The sequence below is a fragment of the Bipolaris victoriae genome (assembly GCF_000527765.1).
Source record: "Bipolaris victoriae FI3 unplaced genomic scaffold scaffold_16, whole genome shotgun sequence".
Lineage (NCBI taxonomy): Eukaryota > Fungi > Ascomycota > Dothideomycetes > Pleosporales > Pleosporaceae > Bipolaris > Bipolaris victoriae.
In genome coordinates, this window is record NW_014575376.1 from 83,515 (window position 1) to 99,923 (window position 16,409).

The window sequence follows — 16,409 nt, forward strand, 5'->3', positions numbered from 1 at the left end:
CCCAATCAGCGGCAGGCAGTCACGGAACTTGCCGGTTCAGAGTCCAGGGCATTCCCACCTCTGCGACCAGTCGTCAGTTGAGTGCTCTGCAGAGCTCAAGACGCGACCTCAACCAGCACCTGCTGGACGCGCCTTCCCACCCCACCACCAGTCCTCGTTTTCTCATAACGATTTTAATGACCAACCGGGCCATCTAGCCCATCCCTTCTTTTTCACATTTTAATATTCCCCATTGCAACCACCTGCCGCTGTTCCTGCACACGACTGCGCCGTTACCAGAGCAAATGCGCCTGCCTTCTGCCACACCGGCCGCGCAACCCACAGAGTAAATACGACACTGTACGGCGCATTCTGAGAGGCCTCCACACAAGGGGAGCAGCAGCTGTGGGCTGCAAACATTCTCGCCATGGCATCTCACAACTTCGAGGCTATGGCCTCCAAACTGGACGACCCTAACTCTGGTAACGAAACAATTCAGATCTGACGGCCACGATCGCACGCGGTCGCGCATATTGAGAAACTTGAACAGAGGCTGACTATGACACAGATCTGAGAGCAAAGGGCACCCAGGCCATTGAAATCCGGGACAACATCGAGAGCTACTGCCAAGGACCGCAATACAGCGCATTCCTGAACCACCTAGTTCCCGTGTTCCTCAAGATACTCGATGGCAATCCAGTATTCATATCCACATCGCCCGAACAGGTGAGCGCAAAACCCGCAGCAATAAAGGCAGCCTTCTGACTCAGAAACAGCGGATACGAAACTGCATCCTCGAAATCCTGCACCGCCTGCCCATGAACCCGACCGAGGCGATCGAACCGCATGCGGCAAAGATTGTGGATAAACTCATGAGTCTGGTTAAGTTGGAAAATGAGGACAATGCGGTTTTGTGCATGAAGACCATTATGGATTTCCAGCGCCACCAAACCAAAGCCCTCGCGGACCGCGTTCAGCCTTTCCTCGACCTGATCCAAGAAATGTTTGAGACAATGGAGCAAGCCGTGCACGACACATTCGATACAAGTGCGCCTGCGTCAACCTCGTCAGGCGTCCCCTCGACCCCGAACAATCACCAGTTTTCGCAATCTCCTCGTCCCAATTCGCCAGCAACTACGCTGAGTTCCAGCTCCGCAGGCGATCTTGGCTCGGAGCACCAGCAGACGCGCATGCTGCTCAAGGGAATGCAGTCGTTCAAGGTTCTCGCAGAGTGCCCGATCATTGTGGTATCACTATTCCAGGCCTACCGGAACTGCGTGAACAAGAATGTAAAACTCTTCGTTCCGCTTATCAAAAATGTGCTTTTGCTCCAAGCGAAGCCGCAAGAGAAGGCGCATGAAGAGGCCAAGGCCCAGGGCAAGATTTTTACTGGCGTCAGCAAGGAGATTCGGAATCGAGCTGCTTTTGGCGATTTCATCACCGCTCAAGTTAAGACCATGAGCTTCTTGGCTTATCTCCTTAGAGTCTACGCAAATCAGCTGAATGATTTCTTACCAACATTACCGGATATCGTTGTGCGCCTACTCAAGGACTGCCCACGAGAAAAGTCGGGTGCGCGGAAGGAGCTACTGGTAGCTATACGGCATATCATCAACTTCAACTTTCGCAAAATCTTTCTGAAAAAGATTGACGAGCTACTGGATGAGAGGACCCTAATTGGAGACGGACTTACCGTGTATGAAACCATGCGCCCGCTTGCATATAGTATGCTTGCAGATCTCATTCACCATTTGCGAGATTCGCTTTCCAAAGAACAGATTCGCCGCACAGTCGAAGTGTACACAAAGAACCTGCACGACAGCTTTCCGGGGACCAGTTTTCAGACTATGAGTGCGAAACTGCTACTGAACATGGCAGAGTGCATCGCAAAGTTGGAGCCCAAGGAAGATGCTCGGTACTTCTTGATCATGATTCTCAATGCCATTGGGGACAAGTTTGCGGCTATGAACCGTCAGTATCACAACGCTGTTAAACTCTCGGCACAATACAGCCAACCATCAATTGATGCGACTGACGAAAATCACATGGCCGTTCAGGACAGTCCTCCAGACTGGGATGAGATTGACATTTTCAACGCGACACCCATCAAGACATCGAATCCCCGGGACCGGAGTTCTGACCCAATTGCTGACAACAAGTTCTTGTTCAAGAACCTGTTGCACGGACTCAAAAATCTCTTTTACCAGTTGCGAGCGTGCAATCCGGCCAAGATCAAAGAAGAGATTGATCCAGCAAATGCATCGGCCAATTGGCATGAAGTTTCCTTTGGTTACAATGCTGAAGAGGTCGAGGTTCTCATTAAGCTTTTCCGCGAAGGTGCGAAGGTGTTCCGTTATTATGGCACCGACAAGGCGCCCGAGACTCAAGGCATGTCACCAGGAGATTTCATGGGCAACCAGCATATGATGTCGAGCGGCAAAGAAGAGAAGGATCTACTGGAGACGTTTGCGACAGTTTTCCACCACATTGACCCAGCCACATTCCACGAAGTGTTTTCATCCGAGATACCCCATTTGTACGATATGATGTTCGATCACCCGGCATTACTCCATGTTCCACAGTTTCTTCTTGCTTCCGAGGCCACATCCCCCAGTTTCTCGGGCATGTTGCTACAGTTCCTCATGGATCGGATTGAAGAGGTTGGCACTGCAGATGTCAAGAAGTCATCCATTATGCTTCGCCTCTTCAAGTTGTCCTTTATGGCAGTTACACTCTTTTCCGCTCAAAACGAGCAAGTCCTCTTGCCGCACGTCAGCAAGATCATTACGAAGTCCATTCAGCTATCAACGACTGCTGAGGAGCCCATGAACTATTTTCTCCTGCTCAGGTCGCTCTTTAGGAGCATTGGCGGTGGTAGGTTCGAGCACCTATACAAGGAGATTCTTCCTCTTCTAGAGATGTTGCTGGATGTTCTCAACAACCTTTTGTTGACGGCGCGCAAGCCTGCAGAAAGAGACTTGTTCGTTGAGCTTTCTCTTACCGTACCTGCGAGGTTGAGCAACCTTCTACCGCATCTTAGCTACCTGATGAGACCGCTGGTCGTTGCTTTGCGAGCTGGATCTGATCTTGTCGGTCAAGGACTTCGTACTCTGGAGCTTTGCGTGGATAACCTCACCGCTGACTATCTGGATCCCATCATGGCACCCGTGATAGATGAATTGATGGCTGCTCTATGGGAGCATCTCAAGCCGAATCCATATAGCCACTTCCATGCCCATACGACAATGCGCATCCTTGGTAAACTCGGTGGTCGCAACCGCAAATTCATCACAGGGCCACCAGAACTCAACTTCAAGCCGTACTCGGACGATCAGTCCTCTATCGACATACGTCTCATTGGATCAACCAAAGACCGAGCGTTTCCTGCGGCAATCGGAATTGACACCGCAATCGCAAAGCTCTACGAGGTCCCCAAGACACCCGCAGCCAAGAAGTCAGATACATTCCACAAGCAGCAGGCCCTCCGCCTCATCACAGCCCACACAAAGCTGCTGGTCGGCTTCGACAGCTTGCCTGAGGACTTTGCACAGCTGGTCCGCCTGCAAGCCAACGACTTGTGTGCCAAGAAGTTCGATGCCGGTTACGACATGCTCACTGCGTCGGAGCGTGAGAAGTCAATCACCAAGAAGAGCGTGGAGCAGGAGACTTTGAAGAAGTTGCTGAAGGCTTGCATCTTTGCTGTGTCCATACCTGAGTTGAAGTCTGATGCTGAGGCTCTGGTGAATAACTTGGCGAAGCATTTCACACTCCTGGAACTTGGAACCCAGTTCGCAACGCTCAAACACAAGACAAAGCCGTTTGATGTCCATTCGGGCGAGGGACCCGTCGTGATCGAAACTGACGTTATTTCGGAAGCCATTGGCGAATCTCTAGCTTCAGAGCACGCTGCTGTGCGCGACGCTGCGGAACAAGTCATCATAACCATGCGCGATGCCACAAAAGCCATTTTTGGAAATGACGGCTCTCTCGACAAGTTTGTCTTCTTCACTGAGCTTTCCAGCACTTTCTGTCACAACTGCCATGCGGATGACTGGTTCATGAAGTCTGGCGGAACTCGTGGTATTGAGATCATGATCAAGCAGCTAGGTCTTCCTCAGACTTGGTTGGTGCCTCGCCATTTCGAACTTGTCCGGGCTTTGAACTTTGTCATGAAGGACATGCCCATCGATCTGGACTCGAAAACGCGCATTCAAGCAGAAGGACTTATCCAAGATCTCATCCGGCGATGCCACAAGAAGATCAAGAAGGAAGACTTTGATAAGGGCAACAACATTACGCTGAGGCTTTGTCAGCAGCTCGTGGGTGACCTGTCGCACATGAACAAAAATGTGCGTGACGCGACACAGAAGGCTTTCCAAGTGCTGTCCGATGTCACTGAACTGAGCGTGAGCGATCTCATCACACCCGTCAAAGACAGGCTCATTCTGCCTATTTGGACAAAGCCACTCCGAGCGTTGCCCTTCAGTATTCAGATTGCCTACATCGATGCCATCACCTTCTGTCTGAAGCTCAAGAACAACATTCTCGAGTTCAATGAGCAATTGACAAGGTTGCTTATGGAATCCCTCGCACTAGCAGACGCCGAAGACGAACATCTTGCGAGCAAGCCCTTTGAGCAAAGGAACGCCGACCACATTATCAATCTGCGGGTAGCCTGTATTCGACTTCTCTCCACTGCGCAGAGTTTCCCCGAGTTCAGTACTACCCCACCAAACCAGACGTTCCTCCGCATCATCGCTGTCTTCTTCAAGTGTCTCTATTCAAAGTCCCCTGAGGTCATTGAGGCAGCCAACATTGGACTTTCGGGTGTCATCTCAGCGACCAACAAGCTACCCAAAGATGTGCTTCAAAGCGGACTTCGACCCATTTTGGTCAATCTTCAGGATCCACGAAAGCTTTCTGTCGAAAACCTTGATGGCCTTGCCCGTTTGCTGAAGCTGCTCACAAACTACTTCAAGGTGGAGATTGGAACTCGTCTTCTTGACCATCTCAAGAGCATCGCCGATCAAAACAGTCTTCAGAAGATCTCATTCACCATGATTGAGCAAAATTCCAAGATGAAGATTGTGACTGGCATCTTCAACATCTTCCATCTGTTGCCACCGGCGGCTGCTACATTCTTGAAGCAGATCATCGAAAAGGTCATCGAGTTGGAGAGTGCACTTAGGAGAACGCATTACAGTCCATTCAGAGAACCTCTGATCAAGTACCTGTGCATGTACCCGAAGGAAGCCTGGGACCATTTTGCCCCCAATCTGAAGGATCACACCCAAGGACGCTTCTTTGCCCAGCTGCTCCAAAATCCGGCAAGCGAGGCCCTCCGCAAGCAGGTCACAGAAGATATTCCAGGTTTCTTGAGTGCCATCAACCCAGAGGGTACTGATAAGGAGAAATGCCAAGCTCAGCTCAATGGTATTCACATTGCCTATGCTCTGTGTCAATGCGAAGAGACTAGCAAGTGGCTTGTTTCAGACGCAGAGCTACGCAAAGGACTTTTCGAAGCAGCTCGATCGTTGGAAAAGAAGCTCAGGGCAAACACCCTCGACGCGGAACTGCGTTTGGCGACTGAACAGGCTGGCGACCAGATCATGATCATCTTTACCACGTACCTCAAGCATGAGCCGAGCAGTCTGGATTTCTTCTTTGAACTTGTCGACGCTGTCACATCCGAGGAATTCAAGGCTTCTCCACGGCTGTTTGACTTTATCTACGAGCGTATCATTTCCAGCGACTCTGTGGATTACTGGAAGACAATCGTGAACAAGTGCATTGACCTGTACACGTCACGCAATTCGTCACAAAAGACGAAGACTTTCATCTTCCGGCACATTGTCAATCCCATCTTTGCCATGGACGTAAAGCGCAACTGGGAAGCCTTGTTTGACCCGAAAGCCAAGGGTACCAAGTTCATGGACAAGGCCATGACCGAAACCATCCATAGCCGGCTTTGGAAGCCACAATCGACACTCGAGCTTTCAGAAGACACCGCGCAGCTTGGTGTAGATCATTCGCGCATGGAGCTTCTCCAACTTACCACCCTGCTCCTGAAACACTACCCTGGTATGATCCAAGAAGCCCGTAAAGATGTCATCAAGTTCGCTTGGAACTACATCAAGCTTGAAGACATCATCAACAAGTACGCTGCCTACGTGCTCATCGCCTTTTTCATTGCCGCTTTCGATACACCTGTTAAGATTGCTGTGCAAGTCTATCAAGCCCTGCTCAAGGCACATCAGAATGAAGGTCGTTCACTCGTGATGCAAGCGCTTGAACTCATGGCTCCTGTCTTGAAGAAGCGGATGCCAGTGCTGCCTGGGTCAGACTCTAAGATGCCTCGCTGGATTCAGTTCCCTCGCAAGATTCTCTCAGAAGAGAGTTCTAATCTACAGCAGTTGATGAGCATCTTCAATTTCTTGGTCCGACACCCAGATCTCTTCTACGAAGGAAGAGAGCATCTTTCGCCAATCATCATCACAGCACTATCCAAAATCGCGCAACCTCCGAATCCCTCGGCTGATGCAAAGAAACTTGCATTGAATTTGATCCGCCTGATCAGGACTTGGGAAGAACGTACAGCAAGTGAGAGTGGCGGCTCATCGGATCGACAGTCGGAGTCGCCGCAGGCTCTTAAGAGGCGTGCTGACGGATCAGCCGTGGTTCCAAGTTCCGCGCCGAAGGGCTTTGTTGCAGGTGCTCCAATTCGGATGATGTTGATCAAGTATCTTATCCAGTTCATTGCATACTTGCCAGAGCGCTTCCCCGTTGCTTCGCCGAAGCCCAAGGAAGCCACTGCCGCCGCCCCCAATACTGCGCAACCTGCTGAGATCTGCAGGAAGGCTGTGCAGCTTCTGCACGACTTGCTTTCACCACGACTATGGAACGATCTCGATCTCGATCTTATGCTTACCAAGAAAATCGAGGAGATTCTTCTCACTGAGATGAAGCAGGAAGACAAGGCTGAGGTTTTCAATACTCGTATGATCAACACGCTTCAGATTGTCAAGGTCATCGTCAATGTTAAGCCTGATGACTGGGTTTTGCAGCGCATCCCGCAATTTCAGAAGATCCTCGACAAGCCCATTCGATCCGAGAACCCCGATGTCCAAGCCAGCCTACATGCAACGGACGAATCTGAGGATGGTGCTATGAAACTGAAGCCTATTCTCAAGCGCATTCTAGAGGTGATGCCTGAACCCGTTACTGACGATGAAGGAAATATTGAGGAGTCGCCTTCTACCGAGTTCGTCAACTTCCTCGGTACCATCGCTACTGAGGCACTCTCCAATAGCTCTTATGTCAGCGCGATCAACATCCTCTGGACCTTGTGCCAGAAGCGACCCGAGGAGATTGATCAACACATTCCGCAAGTCATGAAGGCATTCCAAGGCAAGATGGCCAAGGATCATCTCGCCGGCAACAGCGGAGTTCCCGGACAACCTGTGCCACCTGCTATGCGCCCTGAAGGAGCCAATCCTCCCACGGATCCTCGCGAGATTGAGATTCAAACAGACCTGGTACTTAAGACTGTTGACATCTTGGCTGCCCGGATGAACGAACTCGGTGAGAACCGAAGGCCATATCTCAGTGTCCTTGCATCACTGGTCGAGCGATCGCAAACCAACTCGGTCTGTATGAAGGTACTGGATCTTGTCGAAGAATGGATCTTCCGCTCCACTGAGCCTGTACCGACTCTTAAAGAGAAGACTGCAGTACTCAGCAAGATGCTGCTGTTCGAACATCGGGCTGACACCTCGCTGTTGACTCGCTTCTTGGATCTCGTTATTCGCATCTACGAGGACCCCAAGATTACGAGGAGCGAGCTGACTGTACGCATGGAGCACGCCTTCTTGATCGGCACCCGTGCGCAAGATGTCGAGATGCGAAACAGATACATGGCCATCTTTGACAAGAGCTTGAGCCGTACTGCGGCCAGTCGCCTCAGCTACGTCCTGGCTTCTCAAAACTGGGATACCCTTTCTGACAGCTATTGGCTCAGTCAGGTCATTCATTTGATGTTTGGCTCAGTCGAGATGAGCACTCCAGCGCAGCTTCATTCAGAAGACTTCCGCCTTATGCAACCTAGCACGTTGTTTGGAACTTATGCTCGAGACTCCAGGATTGGAGATGTCATGGTCGATGACGAGCTGGAGAACCTTATCATCAGCCATCGCCGCTTCTGCAACCAGCTTGCTGATGTCAAGGTCAAGGACATTTTCGAACCGCTCGGTCATTTGCAGCACACTGACAGTAACCTGGCACACGACATTTGGGTGGCTTTCTTCCCACTAGCCTGGACTGCACTTACAAAAGACGATCAGAGCGACCTTGAAAAGGGCATGGCAGCTTTGCTCACGAAGGACTACCACTCCCGCCAACTCGATAAACGACCCAACTGTGTTGCAACCATGCTCGATGCTATCGTGCATTCCCGCCCACGGGTCAAGTTCCCGCCTCACATCATGAAGTATCTGGCCCAGACGTACAACGCCTGGTACACTGCTGCAGTGTACATGGAAGAATCTGCCATTTCCCCCGTCGTTGACGTCGAAAAACTGCGTGAGAGCAACCTGGATGCTCTGTTGGAGATTTACAGCGGCCTACAAGAAGACGACCTGTTCTACGGGACATGGCGTCGACGTTGCCAATTCATTGAAAGCAATGCTGCTTTATCGTACGAGCAGTGTGGCATTTGGGACAAGGCCCAGCAAATGTACGAGGCTGCACAAATCAAAGCCCGCACATCTGTTCTTCCCTTCAGTACCGGCGAGTATATGCTCTGGGAAGATCACTGGGTCATCTGCGCACAGAAATTGCAACAATGGGAGATTCTGAGTGACTTTGCTAAGCATGAGAACTTTAACGATCTCTACCTGGAGTCAACCTGGCGCGTCTTTGATGCCTGGCAGAATGCCGAAACCCGCGAACAGCTCGATGCGACTATCAAAGCTGTTAGCGATGCACCAACACCGCGAAGAGTCTTCTTCCAGACCTTCATGTCATTGCTCAAGCTCCACAACAAGCAAGAGTCGCAACCAGAGTTCCATCGACTTTGTGATGAGTCCATCCAGCTCTCCATTAGGAAATGGCACCAGCTTCCACGACGCATCACCCAGGCACACATCCCGCTCTTGCAGCATTTCCAGCAACTTGTTGAGTTGCATGATGCTAGTGTCATTTGTCAGAGTCTTGCTCAGACTACTCAAGTAAACCTGGATGTCAAATCGCAGGAGCTCAAGTTGCTCCTCAGCACCTGGCGCGATCGCCTGCCGAACTTCTGGGATGACATCAACGCATGGCAGGATCTCGTCACTTGGCGCCAGCATATCTTCCAGCTCATTAACGGTGTTTACTTGAATCTGCTGCCTCCAAACCAGAACAACGCCAGCGGCAACTCGTTCGCATACCGAGGCTACCACGAGACTGCATGGATCATCAATCGCTTTGCACATGTGGCACGCAAACACAACTTGCCCGAAGTGTGCATCAACCAGCTTGGACGAATCTACACTCTTCCCAACATTGAAATTCAAGAGGCCTTCTTGAAGCTCCGTGAACAGGCAAAGTGTCACTACCAGATCAAGGCCGATCTCAATAGTGGCCTAGATGTGATTAATAACACCAATTTGAACTACTTTGGTCCGAATCAGAAGGCAGAATTCTACACTCTCAAGGGTATGTTCCTGGCTAAGTTGGGCCAGAAGAACGAAGCTGGTGAAGCGTTTGGCACTGCGTTGTACTTTGACATTAAGCTGCCAAAGGCATGGGCTGAGTGGGGACGTTACAACGACATGCTGTTCAAGGAGGAGCCACAGAACCTGGAGAGGGCAGAGGCAGCGCTCAGCTGCTACTTGGAAGCTGCCAGCCAATTCAAGAACGCCAAGTCCAGGAAACTGCTTGGACGTGTTCTGTGGTTACTCAGCTTAGACAACCCGGAGCGCAAATTGGCGGAGAAGTTTGAAGAGTTCAAGGGTGATACGCCAGCGTGGTACTGGATTACTTACATTCCGCAGTTGTTGAACAGTCTGTCGCGACAGGAAGCTCCTATTGCGAGATCCATTCTTGGAAAACTGGCAAAGACATATCCACAGGCACTGTACTGCCATCTCCGCACGACACGAGAAGATATGGCTGTACTCAAGAAGACGCATGAGCAGAAGGAAGCAAAGGAAAAGGCGGCGAAGGCGAAGCAGCAACAGGCGCAGGCTTCACCAGCAACGAAACAAGCTTCACCCGAATCTGGTAACCAGGCAGCGGCCGCAGGCACTGATACCAAGCCTGCAGCCAACGGAACGGCCAACGGTACAGTCAAGACAGAAGGTGCAGCGCAAGGCAGTCCAAAGGCCGGCAACGCACCCGCCCCTGCCGATGCTCCTCCAGCACCAAAGAAGCCATGGGACCATGTCGAAGAGATCAGTGCTATCCTTAAGACGGCTTTCCCACTACTCGCGCTATCCATGGAGACAATGCTCGACCAAATCCAGAAGAACTTCAAGTGCCCCCCTGACGAAGATGCTTACCGACTGATCGTAGCTCTGCTAAACGACGGGCTGTCTTATGTGGGCCGCCAGCCAAATCTCTACGCACGCGAGATCAAACTACCAGCATCGACCGAAGCTAACATCACGCGTTTCGCTGAGTCTGTTCTGCCACCACACATTCGCAAGGCTTTCGAGAAGGACTTTGTTACCAACAAGCCGACAATGTACGAATACATTCAGAAGTTGCGGACCTGGCGGAATCGCTTTGAAGAGAGGCTCGACCGAAGGAAGCTCACGGTGCCGCTTGAGCAATATACACACCAACTCAGCGAGTTCCGTTTCCTCAAGTTTGACGATGTCGAGGTACCTGGACAATATCTGCAGCACCGAGACAAGAACTCCGACTTTGTGCGCATCGAACGCTTCCTTCCCGACGTGGAACTGGTGCGCGGCATTGGCATCTGTCATCGCCGTCTCAGGATTCGTGGCCATGATGGAAGCATTCATCCTTTTGCTATCCAATTCCCTGCTGCTAGGAGCTCAAGGCGTGAAGAGCGCATTGTCCAGCTGTTCCGCATCTTCAACGGTATCTTGGCGAAGCGCAAGGAGAGCCGCAGGAGGAACTTGCAGTTCCACCTTCCGCTTATGATTCCAATCACACCCAGTGTGCGCATGGTGCAAGATGATGCGTCGTACATCAACATGCAGGGTATCTACGAGGATTACTGCCGTAAGAATGGCATCAATAAGGACGAGCCCATACTCTTTAGTATCGAGAAACTGAGAGCTCTCCAGCCTGTAAGTGTTGGACGTAACACATTGGTTGGTGAACAAGAACTAATACAAACCGAACAGAAAAACCTGGAACACGCCAACAGTATCCGCCTCGAAACCTTTGCTGCTGTTCAAGAGAAATATGTACCTCCAACAGTCATCCAGGACTACTTCCGCGCCACGTTCCCCACCTTTGACGACTTCTGGTTATTCCGTCGCACATTCAGCTACCAGCTTGCCGCTCTCACGTTTATGACGTACGTTATGCACATGAACACGCGCTTCCCACAGAAGATCAGCGTATCCCGTGCCAGCGGCCGCATCTGGGGATCTGAATTGATTCCCAGCATGGCTGTCGGCAAGCCCATTCTACACAACTCGGAGCCTGTACCTTTCCGTCTGACGCCCAACTTGCAAACAATCATGGGCCCGCTCAATCTCGAAGGCATCTTTGCTCCCAGCGTCATGACTGTGGCTCGATGCTTGATCGAACCCGAGGGCGAGCTGGAAATGCAACTCAGCATCTTTATGCGCGATGAAATGAACCACTGGTTCACCAGCCAACACAAGGCTAATCAGTTGACACCAGAGGTCCTTAGGGAGAGTGTCCAGAACAACAGCGATTTAGTGGTCAAGAGGGCTAGTGCTATTGGTAGCCTGCCCACTGGAGCTAATCTGCCGGCAAACCAGACTGTGGTTGATCTCGTTGCTGTAGCGGTACACCCGGCCAAGTTGAGCCAGTGCGATCCGCTCTGGATGGCATACTTGTAGGAGACTTAGAGATATGGGTGTATAGGTGTTGGAGGATTGGTTTCTTTTTGGTCAAGTTTGTTTGATCAAGTGGTGATGGGGATGTTTTTTTTTTTAGCGTTGGCGTTTTGTTGTCATTATCGGACGGATTGGAGAGATATCGTATGTGTATTTTTGGTTTTGGCATGGCGCTTTGGAAGGGATTTGAGGAAAAACACGTTTGTCGATGGTGCTTTCGATGACCTATCCACTGTGTTCATTGTTTTGTGTTTTTGTACTATTTTGGAAGCAATCAACCTGTTCAGTATTCAGGAATTCTGTTAGACCTGTAAGATGGATTGAATGTAAATTATAGTCAGGATTTGTGTGTATACGAGTACCCTTTGTAAGATTCTTTCCCAATGCTAGCTGTCTTGATGGGTTCCCACGACTCTCTTCAGATAGGTTTACTCTTCCATATCAGTGGAAGTACCTATGCCACTCTGCACTTTGCTCACTTCTCGCCATCTCTCCCGTCTGTACTACGCAAGCAAACTTGCCGGCATATGGATACGAACTCTGTGTAGCAACTTTTCATTCGGCCCGACCCGGCTCATTTCACTAGCACCAGGCAACCTAACTACTGTTACTCCGCGAGCACCTGCCGTTTACGAGCATCTACGCAATCTTATCGATCGGTGTGGGTAACTCAGATTAGCGTCTGTGATCTAAGATACCCGTATCGAGGTTCGAAAGTCGGCAGCTCGGATGTCCCCGAGCCCATGTTTCTTGTCGCATTGAACGAAGAAAGGGTATATGCAACTCGTGCTGAATAACAGCTCCACTATCATGTCTAGATAAATGAATCCTACGAGTATTTTGCTAAACACTGCATTTAGCCAAAAGCCCATTTAGGCAAAGCAACACCATCGCACCCCCTCGCCTGCCTCCACACACGATAACCCTCAAACACCAACTTGGGCAGCTCCAGCGGCGAAGGCCTCTCCTCGGGGGTCCGCGCCAGACACTTCCGCACCATCTGCACCAGATGTCTACATCCCGTATACCGCCTCCCCAGCGGCCTATCCCGTACTAAAACCTCATCGGGAACCTGCGCCATACGCGCAAGACAATGCAACACGAGTCCCACACTGTAGACATCACTCCACACACTGCCCTCCCGCTCCGGCGCCTCAAACCGCGGATCCCCGCGCCCCAGCAATCGCGGATAGCGTGAACAGCTATCCGGCGGCGCTCGCACGCATCCAAAATCGCCCAGCACAACGCACGGATAAAGCGTACTATGCGCATCCGCACCTCTATACGCGCTACCATCGCGCGTTAAGAAGACGTTACCAGGCTTGATATCGCCATGTAGCATGGAATCCCAACCTTGCTTCTTCACCGCAGCCTTACCCCGAAAAGCGCCGTCTCGTGTAGCGGCGTAATCGGCTCCTGTGCTTAGATAGCATAGTGCGAGGGATAGGTGCCAGAAGACGCGGAAGACGAAGCCTTCGTCGTGTAAGCGGCTGTTGTGTGCGTTGAAGCGTAAGATCAAAGTGTCGAGGCTACCGAGCTCGCAGTGTTGCATGTAGATTGAGATTAGAGAGGTGGAAGGGGAATAGATGGAGGTGAAGATGGAGACGAGGTGTGGGTGTGGGTTGCAGAGGTGCATAGCGCGGATTTCGCGTTTCGCAGCGTGGGAGGGGAGGAGGCGCTTTTCGATGTAGACTTTGGCCGTGGGGAGGTGCTTGGTTAGGTAGATGCCTTGGTTGTGGGCGCCGCCGTCGCCGTGGTGGGTTAGTTTTTTGAGGGTTTGGAAGGGGTTTGGGGGGAGGTTGTAGGGCATGTTGGGTTAGCTGTGATAGTCATATGGGTATAGTATGTGTCTCTTGGGCATTTCGCCCAGCAGGTAAGGTGAAAGCATCTCTTTTTTGAAGTCTGGGAGTGCCATGGTGGATTGGTGATGGCAAACGGCCATGTCTACTGATGTGGTTGATATGGGCGTTTGGGGAGAACGTGTAAAGGTAGAGAGGTACCTGATGACGCTCTACGCATGCACGTCGTTGGCACTCTACACGTATATTTACATATCATTCAATGTTCGATTCCAAATCCCCAGAAATGTGATTAACATTTAGCACCCTGCTCACCGCCATGCAACGGTTGCTAGCGCCAAGTAGGACCGACGGGATAACCTGGTAGAATGTACTTAGCGCGACTAGAGCGCGTATATCCTCATCTGCCGGGAATGCTGGAGTTTATCAAAACTGGGGTAAATTACCTGCCGATTGCGGGGTTCAAAGACACTAACCCTATAGGCATTATCCTCGGATCTTGATCACGGCACCAGGAACCAAGTAGCTGCATGGTACTTTGTGGATGTATAAAACCTTAGCTACATGCCCATGACTTGTTCCTGTTTCACCTACGCTTCTGCTAGTAATTCCATAATCTAGGTATATATCTCGGCAACACTGCTCATTCATCATGCGTTTTCTATACCCTCTTGCTACTGCCATCGCCACGCTTGCACAGTTCGCCATGGCACAAGACGAAGCTGTACCGCCGCAATTGACTCTGCTCTACCGAATGGAGGCTTTGCTCTCTCCCCCAATCAATGTTGAAAATATTCCTTATGGACAAACACGCTCGATTATCCCCATCATCGGAGGCACCTTCAAGGGACCAAGACTGTCTGGTAAGTAGTTCAAGATGTCGTCTTCATTATAAAAGTCGGTGGGAAGAAAAGGGGGTTGTCAAAATGGCTTGACTCCTGGACGCTCCCCCCTTTCGCAGAGAATGACGTCACACGATGCTACAGGTCTAATCTCACATACAGGCAAAATCCTGAATATCGGCGCCGACTGGCTTTTGGTGGACAACAGTGGAAAGACACGACCGGATACGCGTTATGTGCTCCAGACAGACGCCGGCGAGATTATTTACATTCAGACCGAGGGTCTGCCGCCAAAAGACAACCTGGACAGCACACCCAACATGCTGAGGGGCAAGTTCGAGACGAGCAGAAACAACACCGTCGCGTGGTTGAACGATGTCGCCGCCATTGCTGTACTACGGGTGGGCAAGCCAAATACTGTGCTCATTGATATGTGGGAGGTACGTCATCTGCCCTTTATCCAAGTTAAACAGAAATCTGCGGAAAAAAGCTGACTTGAAAATATAGGCAACGCCAGCTCCAGAGAGCAGCAAGCTGTAAGAGCAAATCAAACCCGTTGTACATAGCCGAATAAAAAAAATGTAATAGTGATTCTAGGAATTGTACCGAAACGTAAATGGGCTTTCGAGCAATTGCAATGCCGAGATGATACGCTTGTGGGGCTAGTGGCCGAAAAAAACTTAGTGGCTCCAGTGTTGTGTGTGTTCGTAGCGCCGACTTCGCTCAATTAGCCAGTTTGTGAATATACCTCTAGACATCCTTACCAAACTAGATATAATTTTAGTCACATAAGTACTACTAGTTTACCTTGAAATTTACACCCCGTAAATCTGAATTACCAAAAAAAAAACAATGGATTCGTCATGGCACCTCCTCCCGCAAGACCTACTAGACCTGCAAATCGGCCAAATCGACCTCCTCCTCGCAATGTACCCAGACGACCTCACCCTCTCTGACACCGCGCACTCGACCCTCGCCCTGCTCCGTGACGACAGCGACGGAGAAAAAAGCCAAGAAGCCATAAAATCCAGCCCAAGCATTTCCGCTACTTTGGACCTTTCCATTTCGCCTCCGGAAACAGCCCCATCAAGCAGCACACCGCAAACCCTGCGCTTACACCTCACCATCCCATTTACCTACCAGGACATTCCGCCTACAGACCCGCCTGCAGTCAAAGTCCGCGTGCAACAACCAACCTGGCTCAGCAAAGCGCAAACAATGCATTTGACAGCATCACTGCCAAACCCCTCCTCCCTCCTCGACACCCTCGACATCATCCTCGAAAAAGCCTCCTCGTACCTTTCCTCGCCTACCCCCTCCTCCCCTTCCCCCCCAACATCATCACCAGAACCGTTAGTACGAGCCTGGTTCCTCTTCCCCTCCATCTCCACACGCTCCAAGCGCCTCGACCTAACCACGCACGCGCCCCGCTACTCGCTCACCGGCTTCCTCTTTGCCGGGAAACCCGGTTTGCTCTGTGTCGAAGGCGCATCTGGCGATATCGACGCGTATATGCGGTTTATCAAGACGGAGAGTTGGGGCGATATCCCGGCGTATCAGAAGAAGGTGAGTGAGCGGTGGAGGGAGGTTGGGGTTAAAGGGAGGGTGTTTGAGGGTATGAGCGAGATTACGGATCAAGTGGGGGAGAGGAGGGGGGAGAGGGGGATGAGGGGGGATATGGGGGGGTTGGAGGAGTGGTTGGTTGGGCGGGGGGTGGGGGAGGCGTTTGCGAGGGTTTTGATGTAGCT

The 16,409-nt window shown here is 51.2% G+C and overlaps 4 protein-coding genes across 4 annotated transcripts; 3 read left to right on the forward strand and 1 right to left on the reverse strand.

The window, feature by feature from the left end:
* Positions 1-406: 406 nt before the first annotated feature.
* COCVIDRAFT_90874 (hypothetical protein) lies at positions 407-12,023 on the forward strand (the record flags this gene model as incomplete). The annotated part of the gene is made up of 4 exons (XM_014704276.1): positions 407-461; positions 548-705; positions 756-11,276; positions 11,334-12,023. The coding sequence occupies 4 exons, from the start codon at positions 407-409 to the stop codon at positions 12,021-12,023; spliced, it is 11,424 nt and encodes a 3,807-aa protein (XP_014559762.1).
* An 853-nt stretch (positions 12,024-12,876) lies between these two features.
* Positions 12,877-13,572, reverse strand: COCVIDRAFT_90781 (hypothetical protein; the record flags this gene model as incomplete). The annotated part of the gene is made up of 1 exon (XM_014704277.1): positions 12,877-13,572. One exon carries the CDS (start codon positions 13,570-13,572, stop codon positions 12,877-12,879), a length of 696 nt encoding a protein of 231 aa, XP_014559763.1.
* Positions 13,573-14,525: 953 nt separating this feature from the next.
* On the forward strand, positions 14,526-15,201 carry COCVIDRAFT_35045 (hypothetical protein; the record flags this gene model as incomplete). Its single annotated transcript, XM_014704278.1, has 3 exons — positions 14,526-14,682; positions 14,824-15,101; positions 15,169-15,201. 3 exons carry the CDS (start codon positions 14,526-14,528, stop codon positions 15,199-15,201), a joined length of 468 nt encoding a protein of 155 aa, XP_014559764.1.
* A 312-nt stretch (positions 15,202-15,513) lies between these two features.
* Positions 15,514-16,407, forward strand: COCVIDRAFT_23959 (hypothetical protein; the record flags this gene model as incomplete). The annotated part of the gene is made up of 1 exon (XM_014704239.1): positions 15,514-16,407. The coding sequence occupies one exon, from the start codon at positions 15,514-15,516 to the stop codon at positions 16,405-16,407; it is 894 nt and encodes a 297-aa protein (XP_014559725.1).
* Between the last annotated feature and the right edge of the window lie 2 nt (positions 16,408-16,409).